General features: G+C 32.3%; 1 protein-coding gene across 2 annotated transcripts; it reads right to left on the bottom strand.

The window, feature by feature from the left end:
- Nucleotides 1–10,819: 10,819 nt before the first annotated feature.
- On the bottom strand, nt 10,820–23,008 carry LOC124845969 (transcription regulator NOT2/NOT3/NOT5 family protein). Of its 2 annotated transcripts, none has more exons than XM_047323160.2 (17): nt 22,779–23,008; nt 22,557–22,688; nt 21,766–21,903; nt 21,587–21,637; nt 21,091–21,180; nt 20,862–21,008; nt 18,369–18,476; nt 17,865–17,945; nt 16,510–17,199; nt 15,626–15,793; nt 14,388–14,535; nt 13,282–13,427; nt 12,404–12,682; nt 12,195–12,329; nt 11,942–12,123; nt 11,735–11,814; nt 10,820–11,018 (listed from the first exon to the last, which is right to left on the bottom strand). In XM_047323160.2, the coding sequence occupies exons 1-16, from the start codon at nt 22,869–22,871 to the stop codon at nt 11,748–11,750; spliced, it is 2,655 nt and encodes an 884-aa protein (XP_047179116.2). In that variant the 5' UTR covers nt 22,872–23,008; the 3' UTR covers nt 10,820–11,018; nt 11,735–11,747. The 2 variants fall into 2 exon arrangements, with proteins under 2 accessions (XP_047179116.2, XP_047179115.2); XM_047323159.2 differs by having other exon boundaries at nt 14,370–14,535; nt 22,779–23,007.

Here is a 23,008-nt window from a genome sequence, read left to right as displayed (position 1 = left end):
CAAACAATCACAACACACCATGCTAACTTTTGGAGATGAGACAACTCCTTGTTGGGGGTTGTGTGCTCATAGGAATCCTGTTGGCCTGTTGAATAATCTCTTTTCTTACACTCAAGACTAGGGGATTTTGTATCGGTGGGAGCCTTGCTAACAATATTTTCACTTACACTAAAAATTTTGAGTTTTGTGCATATAGAAATATTTTCAATCCATTTGTATTATTTTGTGGTATTAGGTCCAATGTCGATTAGGTCAATGTTTTAGAATAATGTCTTTTTCTAATCTTATACTTTGTTAAGCTAAATCTAAGGGGTTGTGTTATCATGTTAGTAACCTTTGACTACTGACATGACGGATGAGAGACATTTAGAGGGTACGAGGTTTTTTTATAATAAAGGAGGGAAGGAATTTAGTTAGAAGGCGATGACAATAAAAGGACCCTTGAAAATAAGGAAAGGAAAAAAAAGGACAAAATGTTGGTTCTTGATAGAGACTATCATCTCTTTGGGCCAAAACAACTTTGGCATTGGTTAACTCAAACATTTCCTGATGCCCAAATTTTTATTTTTCCAATTCATGGTATCATAGAGAGAATTGGGTGATGTTATAAAGCGTTCATGCTCTCTATTATCGTGTGTCGTCGATCCTCGCCCTCTCGCTCTTAATCCTCTCTTTTGGTTCGTATTTATCATCCTTAAAACTAACCACAAATTCTCATTTACATTCACATTCACATTCAGATCCACGATCATTAGTTTTCAAAGAAGAAATGTGAGGCGATAGATAATCAAAACTTAATGTGTTGAAATCCAAGCTCTCCTTCTCATGATTTGAATGCCTCAACAACAACATGCTAGAATCTCTTAATGTCCCTAAATTATCCAAAAACAAATTTTCGTTACTTAATGTTTTGAAACATATGTTCTAGACAATGAGATTTGTGCCTTTTAAGGGTAGCCAATAACTTAATGGTTGAGAAAATAGGTCAACAAAAAAACTTCAGATATTAAAATTATAACCACATGATTTAGTAATAATGAAAGTGTGCAGTTCTATAAAGAATATGATGTTGTATTTGTTAAGGGTTTGTTGGTATTTCCATGTGGAAGGGGTACCACACTTGAGTTTTTTAAAAGGTTATACCATTCGCTAGGTTATGTTTTTTGTTGGGAATTTCAAATAGGTCTCTTGCTTTTTTTTTCATCTTAATTGGATGCTACAATTAAAGTCTTGCCGTTAAATTGATGGAACACCATTTTTTTTTTCATCTTAATTGGATGCTACAATTAGAGCCTTGTTCTTAAATTGATGGAACACCATTTGACTGAGGTATATGTGGCATGGTGATGTTAGTCTTTTAAATGACGTGGAGTTTATTATTTATTCTAGGTGATTCTTATGTGTATTTATTTTTTTAATTTAAAGAATTTGGCAAAAAGTGAATTAGACTAAATAATTTCTTCGAATTATGGATTAGGTAAAAAAACTCGAGTTTAGGGTTTATAAACTCATAATTCTTTTGAAAGTCAAAGTTCTTTATTTTAATTAGGATTCATTGGCAAAAAGTTAGGAATCAATAAGAGAAACATGTAAAAGTTTTTCTTCAATCACAAAACAAAGAAGAAACACCAAAAATCCCTCATTGCAAAAATAAGATTCATGAGCAAAAATCCAAATTGAAAACAAAAACCCTAAATCAAAATATCACAAAAAACCCAAATGCAGGAACCTTAACTCTAAATTGCAAAACCAAATCTGTAGAGAAAAATCAAGAACACAATAAACGAAACCCTAAAATTCCTAAGACAAAACCCTAGTGTGAAACGCGAAACGAAAACCGCATCCCTTTCCACTACCGTCGTGGTTTGCTTTGAAAGAGGAAGCTTTCCTGATCTCCACCACCACAAGGACACCAACGAAATTAGTTCCTCACACCATTGAAATGCCAAAAACAAAACCTTCCCCACAAAAGAATAACTAGAAACAGAAAAGAGAAAAGGATTTTTCTCTCCCTGCGATGCAAACATCAGCTAGCTTGATAATAAAACTCTATTACCACGCCAGGTGTCCTAGATTTCATACTTCAAATTATTATTTTTTATATTTTAAGAAAATTTTTAATATTTTTATTATATTATCTATAATTTATAATCTAGGAGGATATTTTACATATTTTTTTCCAATTTTATTTTTTATATGATTTATTTTTATAGGAGGATATTTTTCCACTTCAGACTCCTCTCTAAGGCCCTGTAAAACCAAGATACAATACTCCCCAAACTCCTCTCTAAAGCCTTGTAAAACTAAAATACAATACTCCCCAAAAAGTAACCCTAAGCTCTCTCTAATTCAGAAAAAAGAATGCACTCTCTCCCCTCCCTAAGCTCTAACCTTTAAGGAGACAAGAACACTTGTTTGATAATGGAGAGACATTTAAGACAGGGTATTGGTGTTAATAGGATTTTTTTTTTTATAATGAAGACTGAGAGGAATCCAAGAGGTTGGAAGGCAATAATAAAAGGACCCTCAGAAGCAAGGAAAAAACGAAATGATTTATTATCTCTTTTACTAGAACAATTTTCACTTAACTTATTGTGAAGTTATAAGAATCTTGTCAATTCCCTTTATAGTCTTTTCATTTATCCTCAAGACTTTAAAGACTATGTCATGGCAAGGTGCATCAATAGTCTCATGGCATATGCTAGGTGAGCTAACTCACAATGGACTTGTAATTATTACGTTGTTATACTCTTAAGTAGAAATACATATCTTTGACTATCAACAGTCATTCTTAGCCTAACTGAGCTCTTGATCCAATAATTGGTATAAGAACTTAAATTATTAATTCAATTCCTAATCACCCGAAAAATATTATTATAAGTTACATTCATAACTATATAGATTAGTAAATAAAATTACAAGTATTACATTTACATACTATTTTTAATTAAATAATCTAATTAACAAGGTAATTAATAGAAGATGATTAAGAATTATAGACCCTAATTTTGACGTAATGATAACTTTAAAAGAAGACGGATTTTCAACCTAAACAAGTAAGATACTAATACTAAGTTTTTAACTAAAGAGTTTACTTCAACTCTTTGCTAATTAATTATATTAAAAAAAAAGTTTGAAATTTATAACTTTTATACGAAAAAAAAAGTGTTTGAAACTCAAAATTTTGTTAATAAAAGAAACATACAAAATCATTGATATAGAACACAGAAAGCCTGGTGTAGTGAAAGGAACAAATCACAGGGTCAAACTCCTTTGAATAAGCTTCGTAGGACTCACAAGGGTTAGTTTGAAAAACTAGAGCAATGTATAAATACCATTTGTTGTAGAATTAAAAAAAAAACAATTAAAATAGTAGAAAATAATTTTCTACAAAATCGGTGCTTCTAAAACGTCATTTTCCCTTTTGAAGAAAGCCCTTTCCCAGAAAACCACTACTGAATTTGTTCCTTTCTATTAGTATCTTGAGGACTTTGTTATTATAAAGTGTGAACAGGGAGACATACCATACATTCATCTTTAGCCGTTTTGAAGAAAGGTGTGTTTCTCCAAAACTAATTAATGAATGAAAAATTGCAGTTGTTAGAGGGTCTTCAAAACTAAAAAGAAGAAAAGAAAAACTGAGAATTAATGTTAGTTGAGAAGTTATAAATCTCTCCATGTAGTATCTCTCATCCTTTACCTTTTACTTCTAAACATATATATATTTATTGTTTCATTAATGATTGATCGTAACTTGCTTCTTCAATTGATATTTACCGTGTTAGAACACTATTTTTACTTGCATATATATCATTCACATTATGTCTATGTTACCTACGACTTCCAGTTTTTTTTTTAAGGTAACAACGACTTTTTCTAAAACGCGTTCACCTACACGTAATCAATGGGTTAAACATAGAACAAAGCTAATGTTAATTAGTATTTCAATGTCGATGGAGCTAGGTTAATTACAACTGCCAACATGTTTTTTTTTATTGTACATGTCAATAAAAAATCTAATGAAGATGATGAAAAAAGTGATGACCTAATTGTAAACAGTATATACTAAAAGATTTTGAAAAGAGAGGCCTTTGAAAAGCACCATAGACAGGTTGAAGAGAAAAGAAGGAATGAATTGATGAGGGTGAGTCAAGAATGAACCGACAAATTTGAAAAAGGTGACACGTAACTTTGATGGAGTTCGTTTTTACACTGCCAAAATGATAGAATCTAGAAAGTTTGGTGATGCAATGTCTCGTCAAAATGTCTAATGCTATTATTAGTGCAATGGATAAATTTATGGAAACGTTATTATCTTGAAATGATTATCTTCAAAAGAGTAATTAATTAGTAAAATAAAATTATTATGAAATTATAGTCTGTGTGAAATCTAGACAGAGATGTTGAAGCTGAAAAATAGTATTGCAACCGTGGTGCTAAGAATACTATTAGGGATGGGGGAGCACAACCACCTTCCTCTTTAGTTCTTCAAACAGTTTCACATTCTTCAATCCAAGCATAGATTTGGGCTCCTTTTATTTGGGCTCCTTTTATTTGGGCTCCTTTTAGAAGCTTGAAAAGGGATTTTTCCTTTTGCACTAGACATAGCAGGAAGCGAGAGAGTGGAACAATCACGATAATGTGATCCATTACTTAATATACCAAATATTATGTAAATATAAGGTATTAAAGAATATCATGACAATCAAACTTTCAAGATTTAATCATTGTTAATATATGAATATTATTAAAAAATATATTTCATAATATTATTAAGAAATTGTCTCAAACATCAATTTGTTTACTTGTTCCTTGCAAAATGGGACCTTTAAATAACTTTAAGGTTGAACTATTATTACAATAAATAAGAGTAGACCCTTTTTTTTTTCAAATAGACTACCTTTAGAAGCTTTCTCAGTCAAATGGTTGACAAACATATGTTGATACAACTACAAACTTTACTTATATTGTTGATAGAGTAATAATTGGTTACTTTTAAAACTAAGAAACAATTTTTGATCCCATCTTGAAAATATAACCATATGTATTTTTCCTATCATCTTGGTCACTAGTAAGTGACTATATATCCTATGGTCAATTAAATCCAACTTTTCTCCTTTTTATTTTGTATAATATTTCATACTCACTTGTACCTTGCAAATATTTAAGAATTATTTTTGCTGGCTTAGAGATGCAACTCATTTAGGTGTTCCATGAATCTATAAATTGGACTCACATCATATATTATATTTGACCTTATAGTGAGATATATGAAGCTTCCCACATTTTGCTTGTACATAGTGTAGTCAACATTTTTTCCATGATCTTATTTTACTAACTTCAAAGTTCTATTTGTTGACGTGCAAATTGAAATATGGATTGCAGTTCCACATTTGAAACCTAGTTAGAATCTCTCACATATACTACTTTTTAAGAATAAAAATACTTTTATCTGATAGGATAACTTCTACACTAAGGAAATAATACATTATTTCAAGATTAAACATGTCAAATTCAGTCATCATTAACCTTTTAAACTTATCAAAATAGTATAATCATTTTTAGTAAATAATAAGTTGTCAACATAAAAAAAAATCAGCAAAAAATGTATACTTATAAGGACAATTTTTCGAAAACCTTCTTTGAGAAAATAAAATTTTGTACATGTATACCTAGTTTGTACGAATTGCTCAAATCTATATAAAGTCATTTTTTGTTTATTTACATACTTTATGATCTTACGTGATTTTGACATAACAAGGAGATTTTTAACAAATTCCTATTCATTCAAATCTTTATGTAAAAATGTTAATTTGAGATGTAACTAAAAAGTTGGTCAATAATTTTATGCAAGCAATGTAAATACTTATCGAATTGTTCATGCCTATCAATTAGAGCTAATACCTCTTTGTAATCGATATTGAACTCTTGATTGTATGCTTTTCCTACCAAGTGTGCTTTTCATTTGACAACTTTTTCATTGTCCTTTAATTTATCTTGTGTGCCTACATTACTTCAACTATCTCTTGTTCCCTAGAAGATTAATCAACCCCTAAGTGTTGTTTCCTTCAATTGCAACAATTTCACTATCTGTCGTTTTCCTTCATTTTGATTTTTTAACCACCTCTTCTAAAACAACATGATCTGAATGTACAAAAAATAAAAAACTACATGATTGGATCTACAAATTAATCAATCTCGAGCACTTCATAGTCCTTCATCCATGTAGGTTTCTTCCTTATATATGTGTTGGATGTTGGTTTTGTTGCAATTTTCGATGCATTTTAAAGTGATGCAACTTTAGGTTTTTTTGAACATTTGCTTCCTTATGAGGTGGCTGCAAATTATTCTCAACTTGGAACTCTAAATCCTTTCCATCAAAGTTTGTTGTAATAATATGTTGAATTCTACTCATATCTCAATCCCAAAAATTTCTTCATAAAAATTTACATCACAATTGACAATAATATTCTTTGAGCTAAGATTATATAATTTAAAGGCTTTAGCTTAATCACTAACACTAAGTAAGAGCTAATTTTATCCTTTGTCGTCCAATATTTTTCAATTATAGTAAGGAACATGGACATCAGTAGTATCCTTCCACTTCATACCTCTTCTAGTGTCATATTCTATACAATAAAAAATTTAACTCCTATTAAAATTTTGAATGCTCTAGTTGAATTCTCATGGCTAAAACTTATTTGAAACTTTACCCTTATTCCAATATACTTCTCACCATGTTAAAGATGGTTAAATTCTTTCATCCAAATATGCACTTTGTTATGGTATATAGGTTGTCGTCAATTAACTTATAATACTTTGCATTTTACAAAAAAATTATGAATTCAAGCAAGTTATATTATGGTATATTGGGCGACAACACTTGTATTGGTTGCCTTGCTTATTTATCAACTATTGTTTTATAGCTTTTAAAAGTTGATAAATCTCTAGAATTGCTTCAAGAAGTAAATCCAAGTTTTTCTACTTAAGTCAATAATGAAGGTGAGATGATATTGTTTACCTGGAATTCATTGTCTTGCAAATATCAAAGTGCATAATCTCCCATAGTTTTCTTAATCTTTTATATTTTTCTTTTAGAAATGGTTTTGGGTGTTTCTTGCTAAGAACACATTTCGTACACATATATTTAGGACTAGAGAAATATGAAAGGCCAACTGCCATATATTTCTTTTGAATTGTTTGTAAAACTCAAAGACTAAGATGACCATAATGAGAGTGTCTCAATTGCACTTGATTGATTGAACTTGTTTCATAACATGATTAAATGGAGTGATTAAGGTAAAGAAGAAACATTTAGTTTGTTGTCCTAGCCACTTGAGTGATCAATCTCAACTTTCATTTAGAATTTGGCATAGGCCATTTTTAATTATGAAGAGTGTTTGACATGAAAAACTATATAATTATAACTAAAAATAATTTTCTTATATTTATAGATTTAAACACGATTAAGCAATGTTTGTATTGAATTAGTTGGTGATAATATTTAAATGTTTTAGAAGTTTATTTAGTAATATTGAGTAGCTGATAACATGGTGAGTTTGTCATTATTTTGAAATTAAAGCGGAGTGAAAATGCATAAAAGTACAATGTGAAAAAAATTAAGCATCGTTCTAGCAGGTAATATATCTAATAGTTTTATGTATAATACTATCACTAATTTTGTTTAGTTAAATTTTTTTTATATCATACTTGACTTGCGAAAGTTTTTTCTTCTATTCAAGTCACTTGAAGACCTCTTATGTCTAGTTGGATCAAAGTCAATATAGATGAAGTTGTTAGAGGTTGTCCTGATGTTGCTACTTGTAGTGGGATTTTAAAATGCAATAGATGAGAGTATATTGATAACTTTTCTCCTTTCTTGAGAATTATATTTATGTTGAAATAATGTGTGTTATTCATGCTATTGAATATGCTTGGAATGATAGTTTTAGAAAGCTTTGACTTGAATGTGATTTTACTTTGGTTTATCAAACTTTTTCTTCACCTGTCGTAGTTCCTTGAATTCTTGTAGGATCTTCGTTGTGATAATAAGAACATTTCTTTGGGTTATTTTGCATTGAATAATTAATTTTGTTGCGAATACAATTAGTAGTTGATCTTTCTAATTGTTTATGCCACATTTGGGGATCAGGGATGAAATTTTGTCTTGTATAAGTAGACAAATAATCTTCATTTCAAATAGGATGAAATAAAACTTCATAAACTTTGTAAATGTTGAGTAGTGAAGGTTGTAGATTTGTGTCAACAAATTCCATTAGTTATAAATGGCAACGAAAACAAACAACTATGATATGAGGATAGTGTAGGTGAAGAGCTTGAAACTCACCACGATCACACCACCAATCATTTAATTTAACTATGTATGATATTGGTTGTCAAGTAAGTTAGCAAATAGATATCTCCTAGCATCACAAACTCACAATTCTCACTATTATACATTTTGACATGACATATGGTTGATAGTTTTCATTCTTTTTTAGTAAGGCACTAATGTCTTTATGCTACTAACGACTATCTCATATCATACGGTCTATCATGAATCCTTGTTAAACAAACCTTGATTTTATTTTTTAAATATTATCTTAATAAGATCATAAATATGTAAGACAACAAAGATGAAGACAAGATGATTCAGCTCCTCCCACAACTACTAAACATGAACCGCAAAAAACACAAAAAAAAAAACATGTCCTTTGATAGATTAATTTTTCACCCTTATGTAACAATGTTCATATTTAATTTTAATTCTTAAATTTTTTTTATATATTTAAAAATATAAATTGATTTGTTTCCACTATCCTACAATTAATCAAATAAAAACAAAATATATGAATACATAAAACTAAAGAATTTAACTTCCATGTTAATCCTAAAAAAAGTTTTTTTTATCCTAACAAAGGTTAAATATGTAAGTAAATTTGTGTTTAACTAATACGACTTCAATACTATTAGAAAAGTAATGTGAGACAGTTGATATCAACACTACTACGACTTCAATACTATTTAGAAAATTTTCCTTTTTTCTCTCTAGTACCAATATGTTTAGTGCATATTTAGCCTTCGGTCGATATCTGCATTAAATATTTGAAATTTCATACAATTAACAACCAATAACAACATTTAACTTTCTCGAAAAAATAAAACTATGTATACCAACTTCCCCTGGTTCATATGACACTACAATATACCAACATACAATCCTATAACTTAATAAACAAATAAATAAATAAATAAAAATACAGTGCAATGTTGTATAGCCAGGGAAAAATAATCTGAACCATGATAAACTCAAGGGAGATGTTAAGTGAAATAAAATTGAAAAAGATCACTCCCCAATAAAAAAAAAAGATCAAAAAGTATGTCACATCTTTCCCAGCCAAAAGATTGACATTTTTTCATATATATCAGTCTGATGAGCAAGAAATATTATACAGATATCATTCATTTCTGTTACAATCATAAATAACTACATGAGAATCCTACCATGAGCTTTCAAGTCAGATCATATATCCTACTTTCCAGTTATATGAGATTTGATGTGTCATATTCGTGGGATGATATTTCAGTCTTTGTTAGTGTTAAATTTTGTAGAAACGCATGATAAGTTCTTTTTAGATTTTCATAGTATGTGCGCTCTGATTTTATCCTCTCACATTGATTTTTCTCATATATATATATATATATATATATATATATATATATATATATATATATATATATATATATTTGAGATACCCGTGAAATTATTGATGTTGATTTAGGTGCCATACTAGTCGAGATTTGATAGTTGGTAATGTGGGCTTGGAAATAGGAGAAAGGGCCCAAGACACGGAGAGTGTATAGTAAGAGAAACAAGGGTGAGAAGAGAAGGTTTAGTTGGGAAAACTGCATATGTTTTGCAAAAGAAATATGAGAGGGAAATTATGCATAAATTATTTGTCTATAGCTCGCAATAATATTCTCATGAATTTGATCTTAGTTCAATCCCACTCCTGATTTTGTCAATTCAGATGACCATTAAAACATGTAATTCTGGCTCCACCGAAAGTCATTCTCTGGCCACCATCTGTTGCTATTGTCCAGTAAGACCATCAGGAAAGTTTCTTAGTCCAATAACAGTTCATCCATCGCAGTACGTAATGCTTCATAGAATTTGAGTTCATTCTTATTAGCTCGTAAGTTTCAATATTGTCAAAGTTTTATGAAGTCATATTTCTAGTTAATTGGAGACTAAATTACCCCCGTTAAGGCCGCAATTAAGGCATCTACAAAGAAACAACAACAACAAAGGCGGGCTAACAGGAATTTTCTCCCTTTTAAAATTTTTATTTCAAAATATCAATTGTCTTAGCATTGAAGAAAGAAGTTCATAGGATATACTCACTCGAGTTATTAAATCAAAGGAAATCAACTGGTTCAGTCGGAAATGGGTTTGATGATCAATCCTAGGGTACAGTTAAGTTGGTTTTAATTTTAACAACCCGTGTCCTTGCAGTTTTTTGAAAGAACAATAAATCTAACTGCCATTGTAATTAGTATTTAGTATCGCAGTTCCAATTAGCTTAGGTTCATTGTATCTTTCGGAGATTGAAATAGTTTAATTGCCCTTTTTGGGAACTGTACTCTATTAATCATCTTTCGGCATGTATAATGCAACTAAGTGCGTATTTAGCGCTCAACTCAAGAATATTACCTCAAAATCAGGCTTCCATTATTTTATATTTAACTCTTCTATTTTCTTTTTTTCATTGTCCCTAAACAAGAAGAACGACCAAACAAAGCCCAAATAGAGACAAGATTTGAAGGGAAAACGTACATATTATTCTAATCCTTGCAAATAGAATCGTACAAGCAAGTATCAACCTACGAAAATTAGTATGAAGAAGAAAATACAAACGCACTGCTTTGATAAAGGACGGGAGCCTAATAAACTGGTAGTCACGATGTGCATTGAATAAATAACTTTCTGGTCAAGAATTCCAAACATCTCGCAGTACCTGCAACGACATGGGCTGTTACAATTAAAACCAACAAACAAGGCTTTGTAAAGCAGAGACTAGCAATGTTTGAGGATAATAAGCTTAACAAAGATTGGAAGGGTCAATAATAGGAGCCATTCAGAACCAAAGAATCTCAAACTCTTCAAAATACCTCCCAAATCAAATGTTTGCATATCGGTCTTAAAAGGAATAGCTACACTGTAACAAACATCGGTAAATATGGGAAATAACTCGGTCCTTCTGAATGCAGAGCATTTCTCCAAATAATACGTACATCTCAGATTTATGCAGAAACAGGAACAAGTTGAAGAAATATGCTTCAACTTAACGCCTCAAGCTGAACGGTCAGGCCTTTAACCGCATGAATAGTAGCCTTATTTCATATTTTTCTTTTTGGTGTCCTATACGCGTAATTACCATTTTTAAAATTGAAGATCCCAAGCAACGTCAACACAAAAAACAATAAAATTTATGAAAAATCAAACCATGTGAATTCTAGAAAAGCAATTTTGTTATCCTTGTTACTTTAAAATCTTTAGCTGAGAATGATTCTAATTAGCTAGTCTAAGAAAACTGTTAAATTTAACGACAGTTTTCTTCCATTAAGTTTGTATTTTATTCGATTGGATAAGACTTCAAAGCAAAAACTAGCTAATATGGCTAATAGAAAAATATTCCTCAAAATTATTAAGCACAGAAATATAAACAGTTACCGGATGGCGTCTTTTATACAAGGAGATCATCTTCAAGATAATTATACTCAAAAGTGAATTCAGTCTTAATTCTTTGACACCTGAATAACCACATCAAAATACAGACATGTTAGAACAAACACAAGCGTAAAGTCAAACAATGTACAACATTGTTCAAGCATTAAAAGTTTGGCAGCAAATATCAATAATTATGTTTGCACAGCATACCATCCATGTTGCATGTCATCATTTGCAATATGGAAATCAAAGTACACATAAGTTCCCTGTTCATATTCATCAGTAGCAACTTTGGGCTCTTCATGCCGCTGAAACCAAGTGTTATACTTTCTGTGGTATCTCCAAGACTGCTTCTTTAACTCCTTTGCAGCCAAATATTGTTGGTATGTATTCTGTAGAAAAGATACATATAAGCCCACATGGCAGAAAGACCCAATACTTTAATCCCATAAAGTTAAGATACCTGTTGGTAATAAAATGCAAAGAATAGAGTATCAGTGCCAAATGGTTCCAGACCCACTCTCTCCCAAAAGGCAGGATTATTAACAATAGGTGACTGTACTTGAGGATAACTTGGAGGTGTAATTGTCGGATGCTTCTGCATTACCAAACAAAATTCATCAACGAGCATATAAAGAATATCCAATGATGATTGTAACAAGCAATGCATACAGGTGTATAACTCCTGGGCCGTTCAGAGTCTTTGGGTAGGGGAATTTTGAAGTGGGCTGCCTCAAGCATTTGCAAATTATACAACTGATCACGCACTCCACCAGAACTAACACTGGATGCACTAAAACTATCACCAATTGCTCCATGTTCAGCACCATTTCTTCTACCAATGACACCAAGGTTGCCAGTAGGTTGATTGGATTGTAATGGTTGGCCCGGAGACAAATCAATATCTCTGGAAGTGTGAGCAGATTCTTGAAGAGAGGCAGACACTCCTACCTGCAGCATAATCAACAAATAGTCAACCCAGATCATCATCAAATAATAAAATTATTATGCATACACACACACACACACACACACACATATATATATAATACATCAATTAAAATGCATATTTAGCCATCTGCAAATCAGGGAAGTCCTACCATTTCTATTCAGCTCATATCTCATCAGCTTAACTCATAAAAGTACTACAATAGAGCTGGTCAACTGGTTTTCAAATCAGATGGATGCTATCAAAGTAATAAATTTGTTTACATGATCTAACACCTAAATGGGAGAAAAAGAATAAAGAAGTTCCATACATGCATGTGCTCTGTTCCTTCAAAATTCAAAATGCATTTACAAATTTTATATTTTACTTCTGCCTTGGAAGGAAATTAATCAGAACTACAAGTGCAATTTAATGTAGTCATTTCATCAAATTACCTAATCGAAACACTAGGAAGACCAGACCCCAGGTTTCCCCAGCTTATGATCCCAGATTTACTGAAGCAGTATATGATGCATTACAAGCATGGCAAGATTGTAGATGCTTATATATTGGAGTAAGATATATCTTGAATACAAAACATATTAAGAATTACGAGGCATACAGGAGAATCTGCAGCATATGCTGACTTTGAATCATCTTCATTTATGAGATTCTTGCCAATCACAGTGCTAGCAGTAGATTCAGTTGTTGGCTCATCAGGAAAGTTCTGATGTTGCTGCTGTTCTTCACTCTTAGAATTGCCACCGTCTGCATAATACAAATAATATAATAATCTCATAATAACACCAACACTGGTATTAGGTATTCTAAATTAGAATAATTATATTTTTATAATAGATGGGCTTGTATATTGAACTAGATATTGATTCAGTCATTTCAGACTATTTTATATTTGATCCACAGTCCAACTACACAGATATGTTATTCTGAATTTACTTGCTAAACTAACACGTCTCATATTTATTTATTGGAAGCAGGGGCTGACAAAATAGTCTCCTACAATAATATTCATTATGAAGGGAAATATAGCCACATTTTACCACTGTTAAGAAATGAGAATTTAACTCTTACTTAACCTAAAAAAAATGGTTTATAAGATGAAGTTTGTACCATTTATATACTACAATATGACCTTATTTTTAGTCAATATAAGATCTTCCAACACATCACATGCACGGGAAATTAGTCATCTTAAGCATGGAAATAGATATTTGATGGTAGTTTGATAGGAACCTAATGGCGAAAGATATAATAATCTCAACAAATCTCACTAAGATAGAGGTTTTTATATGCTTTGATACCATGATAAGAAAGTAGAATTTAAGTCTAAGTCAACTTTACTATAAAGTTTGTATTCACTTATATACTATAACTTGATTTTATCTCTAATGAGATCTCCAACAATCACCTTTATCATACAAATATTTAGCAGTCATTACTCTTTTAAATCTTCACTGTATCACATGATGGGAAATTCAGAAATCAATAAAATGCGTTCAATATTTATCAGAAAATAACCATAGCTGAATAACATGGTTTGAGAACTATGGGAACCCCGGTATATAATCATATTATTCCAATCACTCATTGGGCCCAGAAAGGAAAGGAGGAGAACGTATTCCAATTTAAAAGGAGAAAATTTATTCGGGAAAACACAATAACATGTGACTTTTTGCTAACAAAACATGCCTGAATCTTTAGAAACACCTGGCATCAGTGACTGTTGACTAGAGGGGGAATGGACAGAATTGGGTGGCTGCTGTAGTGATGCAGAAGAAATACCACTGAGACTAGTGGACTGGACCCCAAGTCCAATACCAGATTGAGAAGAAACAGATGAGCCATGAGAGTTAAACTGCATACATTACACTACGTCATATAAAATACATTTTTCTGATGTAAGAAACTATGTCATACAAGGAGTTATAGGTTATATATTATCATTTAACAGAAAAATAAGTTTTAGTCACATTAAATTATTCATAAATAAAAAAGTACATATGGAAGGAAAATTGACAATGAAAACATAAAGCTTCAAGAAAAACACCATTAACAACACTTTAAAATGAGAACTAACAGTATGCCATATTTACTTACTGATACTTATAACACATATTAAGAAAACAGAAAAAAAAAAAAAAGAACTTTGTATTGAATATCCGAGTTTACAAGTGATGAGCTTCTGTTGACAGCAAATGCATATAGACTACAGAGGCTCATTTAAATGATGAAATCAATTATAACAGCTGACTAACAAGCATCCAGTGACAGCTGTAACTGTAACAAATAAACTGTCAGTGACAACTGACAAACAGAAAACAACAGATCAGACAATAGAACTAATCAGACTACAACTGATCAAACAAGTAATTCACTCACTGCACAATCCTCCTCATGGGCATTATAAGCGATTGATTACTATTTGCAACTTAATCACGAACCAATCTGAAAATTTTCGATTCTACTCGATACTACAAGATGAAGTATCTGGTGATTTTGGATGGTCCATGAATTCATATTCTACCCGAAGTAAAAAACATTCATTCCTTTAATTTCTACTCTTACCAAAGGAAGCACAGAAGGCTTTACTTTTCCTTTACATAAACAGGATTCATATTTAAGTAATACACTCACAATCAGACAAATTATCAGGCAGTAAACAATGACCAACAAAAAGAAACACGAATTTTTTTTCCCTTTCCCCTGTACAACTTTCTCCATCACTTTGTACTGAAACAGATTTAAAAATAAGTGTCCAATTTAGCTTGGAATATTAAGAGGACCAATGCTTATGTAGTAAAGAACCACATTAAAAATCAAGAAAAAAGTAACACTAGAAGAACATGCATGTTTAGGCTGGATAGCTCAATTTTTGTGGACCGTAATGAATCTTCTAAGAAAAAAAAAAAACAAGCAAAGAAAAGACAAATTTGATAAACAAGTACCTGTTGCAAAAGGGGGTTTTGCTGCTGGGCAGAAAACTGCTTATGGTTTCCCCCAACAAGAGAAGGCATATTAAGAAGGGTACTGTGCCCTTGTTGCACTTGCTGATACTTCTGCAAAAACTTTTCCCTTTGATCAGGAGCTATTTCAGTTCTTCCACGAACCTGGCCCTGAAGAAGTATCGATTAAACAAGATCTATTCAATGATAATAATTTTGCATACGCAATAACAGAACCAGGATGATACTTTCATTCAACCTAGCAATAACAACAGCGAGTGAAACATTTGTAGTGGTCTGACCATTACTTGAATCCATCCATGTAGCTATCTAACAGTGGCCCATGTAATAATTTTTCATGTAAATGGATTCACACACATACACATAGCAAAAACACACATATTATATTAGTAGAAGATCATCAGAGGTATTAAATCGTATTAAAGGTCTTAAATGAAATGCAATTATCAAATAAAATAAAATAAATTATGATGACTAGGTATCACAGAACTTTATAAATAAATTGGATTCTAGATGTCAACACACGATAGATTTTAGTTTTGATTTTAATCCAAAAGCTGATATCCTCCCATACTATTTGTGGGATCAAACTAATCAACCGCCATTAGTATAACAATCTAGTTGCAAGTAATGTTTTAATATACATAAATGAATTCCATACCTTGAAACCACATAAAAAATCTCCATGCTTGCAACCAATACAGATGTCTTCAGATTAATTACAATTAAAAACACCAACAGAAAATGCAGTTTTTTTGGAGGGTCTTACTAACCAATAATAGTTCACACTTCAGATCCCACAAAAAATTAACATAGAGGAAAACTACATAGCAAAGCAAAGGAAAATTTAGGACAGAAAAACTTACTGCATCACTCTGATTCTGAAAGGGACTTCCTGGTCTCCATTGCATGCCAGGAACCACAGAAGGGGAAAAAACTCTCCCAGATACAGCTGCAGCAGCATCGTTAACAGCACCAGAGTCAACTGAAACAGTTCCATCATTAGCCTTTGCAGCCTGAGGCAAGATCAATCTATTACTTAGCGGGGATACAAGAGGCTGCACCATCGCACTACTTCCAAGTCTATCATCAGCTGCCAACATATTCCTTTTAGCTATTTCAGAGGCTGAAGGGACTGATCCAAGGGCCCCATTGCTAGGGACCATGTTTGCAGAACCAAGAGGGATGCTGGCTGTTGCTTGATTTGATAGAGAGTTTCTTCCCCTCAAAAGTGTTGCGTCAGAAAGTGATGGAGATGGTCTCCGGCTAGGGAAGCTATTAATGTCTTCTTCCTTTGTAGAGGTAGACTGATTTACAGAAGATGAATTGGTAACATTACTACTCTCCAAGACATTCCGCACAGAATTTGAACTAGGTATGGCTGCAACAGCAGGTGGACTAGACAGGGTATGACTAGAAACATTCACAGAAATCGGAGAAGTGTGGTTGCCAGTAGGAGTTGAAGCAGTAGAACCAATTCCACCACTTTTAGGAGGTGGAGTTTTGGCAACATTGTCAGAATTGCTATCCTGGGATGCTGTGTCGTCAGCTTGCTCCTGGACAGATGTATCCTGATGATTAGAAATAATAGTTTCCTGGATTTGGAATTAACAATAATGTCTATCTATTTAAATGACATCGTATGAGAATGCAGCATTTCTACCTGTTAACTAGCCAAGTAAAATAGTGATTAGTCAGAGATCATGATCCCATTACCTACAATTATTTGTAATAAAGTACTACTAGACGCTTCATCAAAAAATTGCTTAATCTTGGCTATCAAGTTTCAAATGTAAGATTTATATCTAAAATTTGGGTTAAAATAATTACTTTTTGAGTGTTTTCTTCATGTTGAAAGTGTATAAATCCTTTACATTGTGTCCTGAAAGTTGATTATTATTATTATTATTTTGCAACACCATCTTGCAATGCAGCACTGATTCCAATAAGCCTAGGAATTTAATCTTTTTACAAACTGATTGTAGCAAAAAAATTGATTGCTCATATCAGTATTTATCATCACTGCAAACCATCAAATAACAATTGGAGGAGGGGTGTAAAAAACAGCCTCATTTATACAAAAATATCTAACAGGAGCATCCAAGCAGAGAAAAATAAACTAAATAAAAGCAAGAGCCCTGCAGAATATTCTGAAACAACGACATTTCAATTTTCAATAGACTCCTAAGAAATATTTTCATATCATACAAAAAATACATACAGATGTTTGTGATGCAGATGCTGATGCTGATTGTGATGTTGATACTGCTGAAGAATTTTTCACGCCAAGACTAGGTGCCACCTGAAAATATACAAACATTAGGATTCCTGAAAGAATAATTCTAATTATTCTAATATTTTAACATGAGGAAAATTTTAGCATAGAAAATGAATTTCAAAGATGGGAAGCCTAGAACCAATATGCACAACATAAATAACAATAATAAAATGGAATAGAATAATGGCAATTACTGCCCCAGGAACCTAATACTGTTAGGGTTTGGGGAAGGTATGATGTGTGGACTTACTTCCATGTGTAGAACCCACAACATTCATCAAGGCATCAGAAAATGGACAATCTAATACATATAATTCAGAGGGTAAATGCTAACACGCCAAAATTCATTGATATATACCAATCCCATAAAACAAATCTACAACATACACATCCAATTGTATTTGAATGGTATGTTTGCAACCAAGGCAAGAATGATTAAGCAGATACCTTAGAAAGACCAGTGGGAATTGTAACAAGATCTTCTAGGGTCTCCACCTTGTCTAAAGGTAATGAACTGTACAGTTCATCAACATCATTAAACTCATCAAAATCCTCCTGCAGAAGAAAATGAATATTAGAAAGAAAAACACGGAAACCTAGAAATACATAAATTTTGTGCAAAATCAAGCATTAGGAAACGTTTGGGTGGTGAGTTAGAGAATTTTTTATTTTAATAAAAATTATAAAATGTTTATACAGAATTTATATAATAAAAGTATATGGAATTGACGGAAGGTTATGTGACAATCTCTCATTTTGTTAATCTAATCTCTTTTTTTATTTTTTAAACAAGAGGGAATGCTTACGTAAATAATAAAAAAACCACCCCTCTTCCTCCAAACACACCCTTACACTTGTTTGAAACCGAAGATTTTGAAAGGTAAAACCTGGGTGAGAGAGAAATACACTTCCTTAGAAATTGTCCTTGTTCAGAACTGCAGTGATGGAAAGAGAGGCATGCCTCTAATTTCGTCTCTCCATTTTGAGACAAAAATGCAAGAGTTTCTAATAACCAAAAATATGATTACTTGTTTTATTTAATTGTATTTTAAAAAGGTCATTAAACATAATTCTATTTCCTTTCTTCCTCCATTTTATCCAATCAAAAAAGTGAGAGAACTAAGCTTTTCTTCTCTTCATTTTCTTCCCTTATTTCCTATTCCTAGTCCAAAGAGCATAAAAACCTACTCATTATCTCTTCTCATCTACTTCTTCCTATTGCTTCTTAAAACCACACAAATGGGCTTCCCAAGAAGACAATATTGGGAACAGGAAATTTTAGGAAATACGAGCTTCATAAGGTTTGTTTTTCCAAGTATCAGATATTTGGCATATCCACGTTAAATGTGTCTTAGGAAACAGTAGCACCTTACTTGCTCTCTTGTAAATTGATTTAGCATCACTTGTCTTTGTACCACCCTTGAATATAAACTTATGAAGCACTTACACTTCAATATGCTTCATGTATCCATGTCCAATATGTATCCAACACTGATACAATAGCATAATTCACATATATATCAATGAATGAAGCACTAATCTTTTACTTGTTTCACATGTCGCACCCCAATATTTTTGCACTAAGACATGTTGGTGAAGTATCCACGCTTTGAAAGTATTTATAACCAATAAAACTACGAGAAAGATAGAAGTATACGTATATAGAAACATATAAACAGTGTTTCTTCATAAACCAAAGAAGAAACTGTACTCCATGAATTATTTGTAAAAAACACTGAAATTGATAGGTACTCCTATATGTAAATAATAGAAAGTAATTTATGAAGACAGTGATTTATAATTTATTATTTCGGCAATGTTTAAGAAATGTGACTTCTGTTTGGATTTGGACAATAGTAGATATACATTTATTATTTTTTACAAATTTCTACAGATTTTTAAACATGTATCTTGCATGTACCATATCCTATTATTTTTAGAACCGTGTCATTGTATCAGATATGCATAGTATCCAATATACATATCACATTCGTGCATTATATTTTTACAAATAAATAGACCATCATGTTGGGTTACACTTAAGCATGAAGCATGTTAAAAATTCCTCGAGCTCAGAAGGTATAACTGTGTTGTAAGCATATGTGCATAAACATTATCGTAGTCAGTGATGATTGGAAGGAACAAGTCTTGAAACAAATTCTGGCAAAGGAGTTGAGATAAAAACTCCTAAGAGACTAAAGAATTTCCTGGAATTGAGGTGTCTCACTCTGATAAAGTATTTACATATCTCAACAGAAAATGTGTCACAAATTTGCTCAAGAGACAGGTAAGACAGCTCATAAACCTACAAATAACTCCACACAGTCAAACCTCAATCGTGTAATGCAGATGATAGTGTTTGGTGGCTAAGGAGATATTGTAGCGTCTTGTTATTAATCTACATAACTCACAATGTCAGAGAGTGTACTCATTGAAAGTTTGGTAAGTCAATTGGTCCATTGTTTGACACATTCACTTACAAGCCACACAGAATTATACAGTACCTTAAAAGAACCATACGAAGAGGAATTTATATATACAAGGAAAGGGAGTGCAATTCTTAAAGCTTACATTGATGCTGACTATGCAGGGATAGTGACTAAAAGGAGGTCCAGTACTGAACATTGCACTATTTTTGTAGGAAATTTAGTAATTTGAAGGAGTAAAAAATAGAAGGTTTCTTTCCAAGTACCCTTGATGATTGGTATATCCTAAGGTTCAAAGTATAAAAAGTAGTAGTATCTAAATTTCTCTCTTCTAAAGTGATTTAGCATTAACTATCTATAATACTCTTGAATAGACAATTGTGCTGGGTGGAAAAATACACTCTAGCACAATCCTAAGAAAAGTCTCATCCACATTATACACAGGCCTTGAAGAAAGATCAACATTCACACAAGAGTTAAATTTGTAAAGCTGAACAATATCTACAAGACAAACCTGATTACGCTCAACATAGTCATCCAAGAAATCTTTAACATCATTAACCTGCTCAGGACTTAATTCATCATTATCTAGTAGCCTCAAAATGAATTCACATTTTTTTATATGAGCCTTGTGCCGAGTAATTGATGTCTCTAGGTGTGTCTGAAAACAAAAGAAACATGTCAACGGCCATGGGAAAGGCAAACCATCATTTCCACACAAAAATATATCAAATAATTCATACCAATCTGGGTGGCCTGCTCTTTCCCTTCTTAACAGAAAGCCCTTCAAGCTCTGCTTCAAAGTTATCAATCTGTGATTCTAACTCCCCAACCTACTCAATATATAAAATAATAAGAAAATTTGAAAATGATGAGACAGACAAATATGTAAGTCAAATTAATATGAACTCATTTTAATAATATTATATACTATCAAAGAGATATTCCAATGAACATCACGCGGAAAGCAGACACTAGACTAATATAAACACAATTCTAAAAGAAGAAAATCAGAAGAACCTATAATAATTTATAGATATTGCCAATAGTGAAAAGGTCTTAACAGTCAACCAGCATTATATGCATTATCATTGCCAATAAACAGACACTAGACAGAAAGAAAATGATGCTAACAATTTGCCTGAGTAAGCACTTTGGACATGAGCTACAAAAAATATGTATTAGCCATATTGAACACATAAAAAACTTAAAAGCTATTAAAAGGAATTGATTTCATACCACATTGTTTAACCAGTCCCTTGTCTCTGATTTAGCTTTCTCTTTCGGATCCTATGAGATAACAAATTACTCAGCCCAAATTGACATAAGCACAATAATAGAACTCCAAGAAAAAAACCCCAAAAGGAGACAAAATTACAACAAATAAAAAGGTCATATTTCCCAGGACAAAGACTCACAGTCTTAGGCTGCTGACCTAAGCCTTCTTTAGAAAATGCTTTGGTCTTTGTTTCCTTCTCACATATCTTAAATCTTTCCATTTCTCGTTCAATTAGCTTGCGTGCATCCACCAAAGCTTGCTCATATGAGGCACTAACCTATGTCAAGATGTCAAAATAGAAAGCATTGTCAAACTCAAAGCCGTGTGGCTAAATTTCAACATTCAATATTTAAAATGTTATACACCTGGTATCCTCGTCAAACATGTCAAACCAAGGAGCACTACCATCTAACCAGGAACATTCAACATTCAATATTTAAAATGTCAACACAATCCACACAGCCCATATTCAAACTAAAACGACGATTCATGATTTCTGAATCATGGCCATAGATTCTAGCCTCCCTGGAAACTCATTTATTAACAAATGCACATTTCGTTGAACTCATTTCAAGAAAACAATCATTTATCCCGAGAGAGCTTTTGAAAAATGAGCTTTATTAATTAGCTATTCCAAAAACGCTACAACCCAAGGCTAACAGCAAAATGTACAGTGACACTTTACCAACCAGAATTCCAAGTACTGAAAATATATGTTTGAATTAGTGAATTCGAAAAACAGCTTAGAATCTAAATCTTAATCTGAGAGCTTCTTCTCGTGATTTTCCCTAAATGTAAATCAAAAGCATACATAAATTAATATTATCGTCTCGTGTGCCTATATATATATCTAACAAATGAGTCAAATATACACCCACAGTTCACCGTGCTGGATAAATCAATTAATTTAAATAAATAAAAAAAAAATACCTTCTTGTCCTTGATCTCACTGGACTGAATCCACGTCTTGATTTGGTCTCTATACCTCTGTAGCTTCTTAATCTCCTTCTTGAGGTCTGCTTCAAATTTCTCCTTCTGGTTAGCATTGTCCGTGTCGTAAACCTATTCCCAAAGGAAACCCGTCATTTTGTTCAGAAACAGTGTAATTGGAAAAAGGAATAGCAAAAAGAGTGAGAGACGCGAATGAAGCACCTTGTTCCAGATGCTATCAAAGACTTCAACACCTTCCTGAACCTTCTTGAGAACACGATCTATCTCTCCCTGGAGCTTTCGACTCGCACCCATTGATCACGCTTCTCACTCCACCCAATGCCAGAGTGGTGGTCCAATTGCTCTTTGATTCGGGTTTTAGGGTTTTTTCTTCACTCGCTTGCTTTCCTGCTTGCCTGCTCAGAGGACGCGGAGATTCTACCACGGCATCA

Source organism: Vigna umbellata, chromosome 5 (genome assembly GCF_029865625.1).
Source record: "Vigna umbellata cultivar VRB3 chromosome 5, Vumbellata_1.0, whole genome shotgun sequence".
Classification (NCBI taxonomy): domain Eukaryota; kingdom Viridiplantae; phylum Streptophyta; class Magnoliopsida; order Fabales; family Fabaceae; genus Vigna; species Vigna umbellata.
This window is presented reverse-complemented; position numbering and strand designations above follow the sequence as displayed.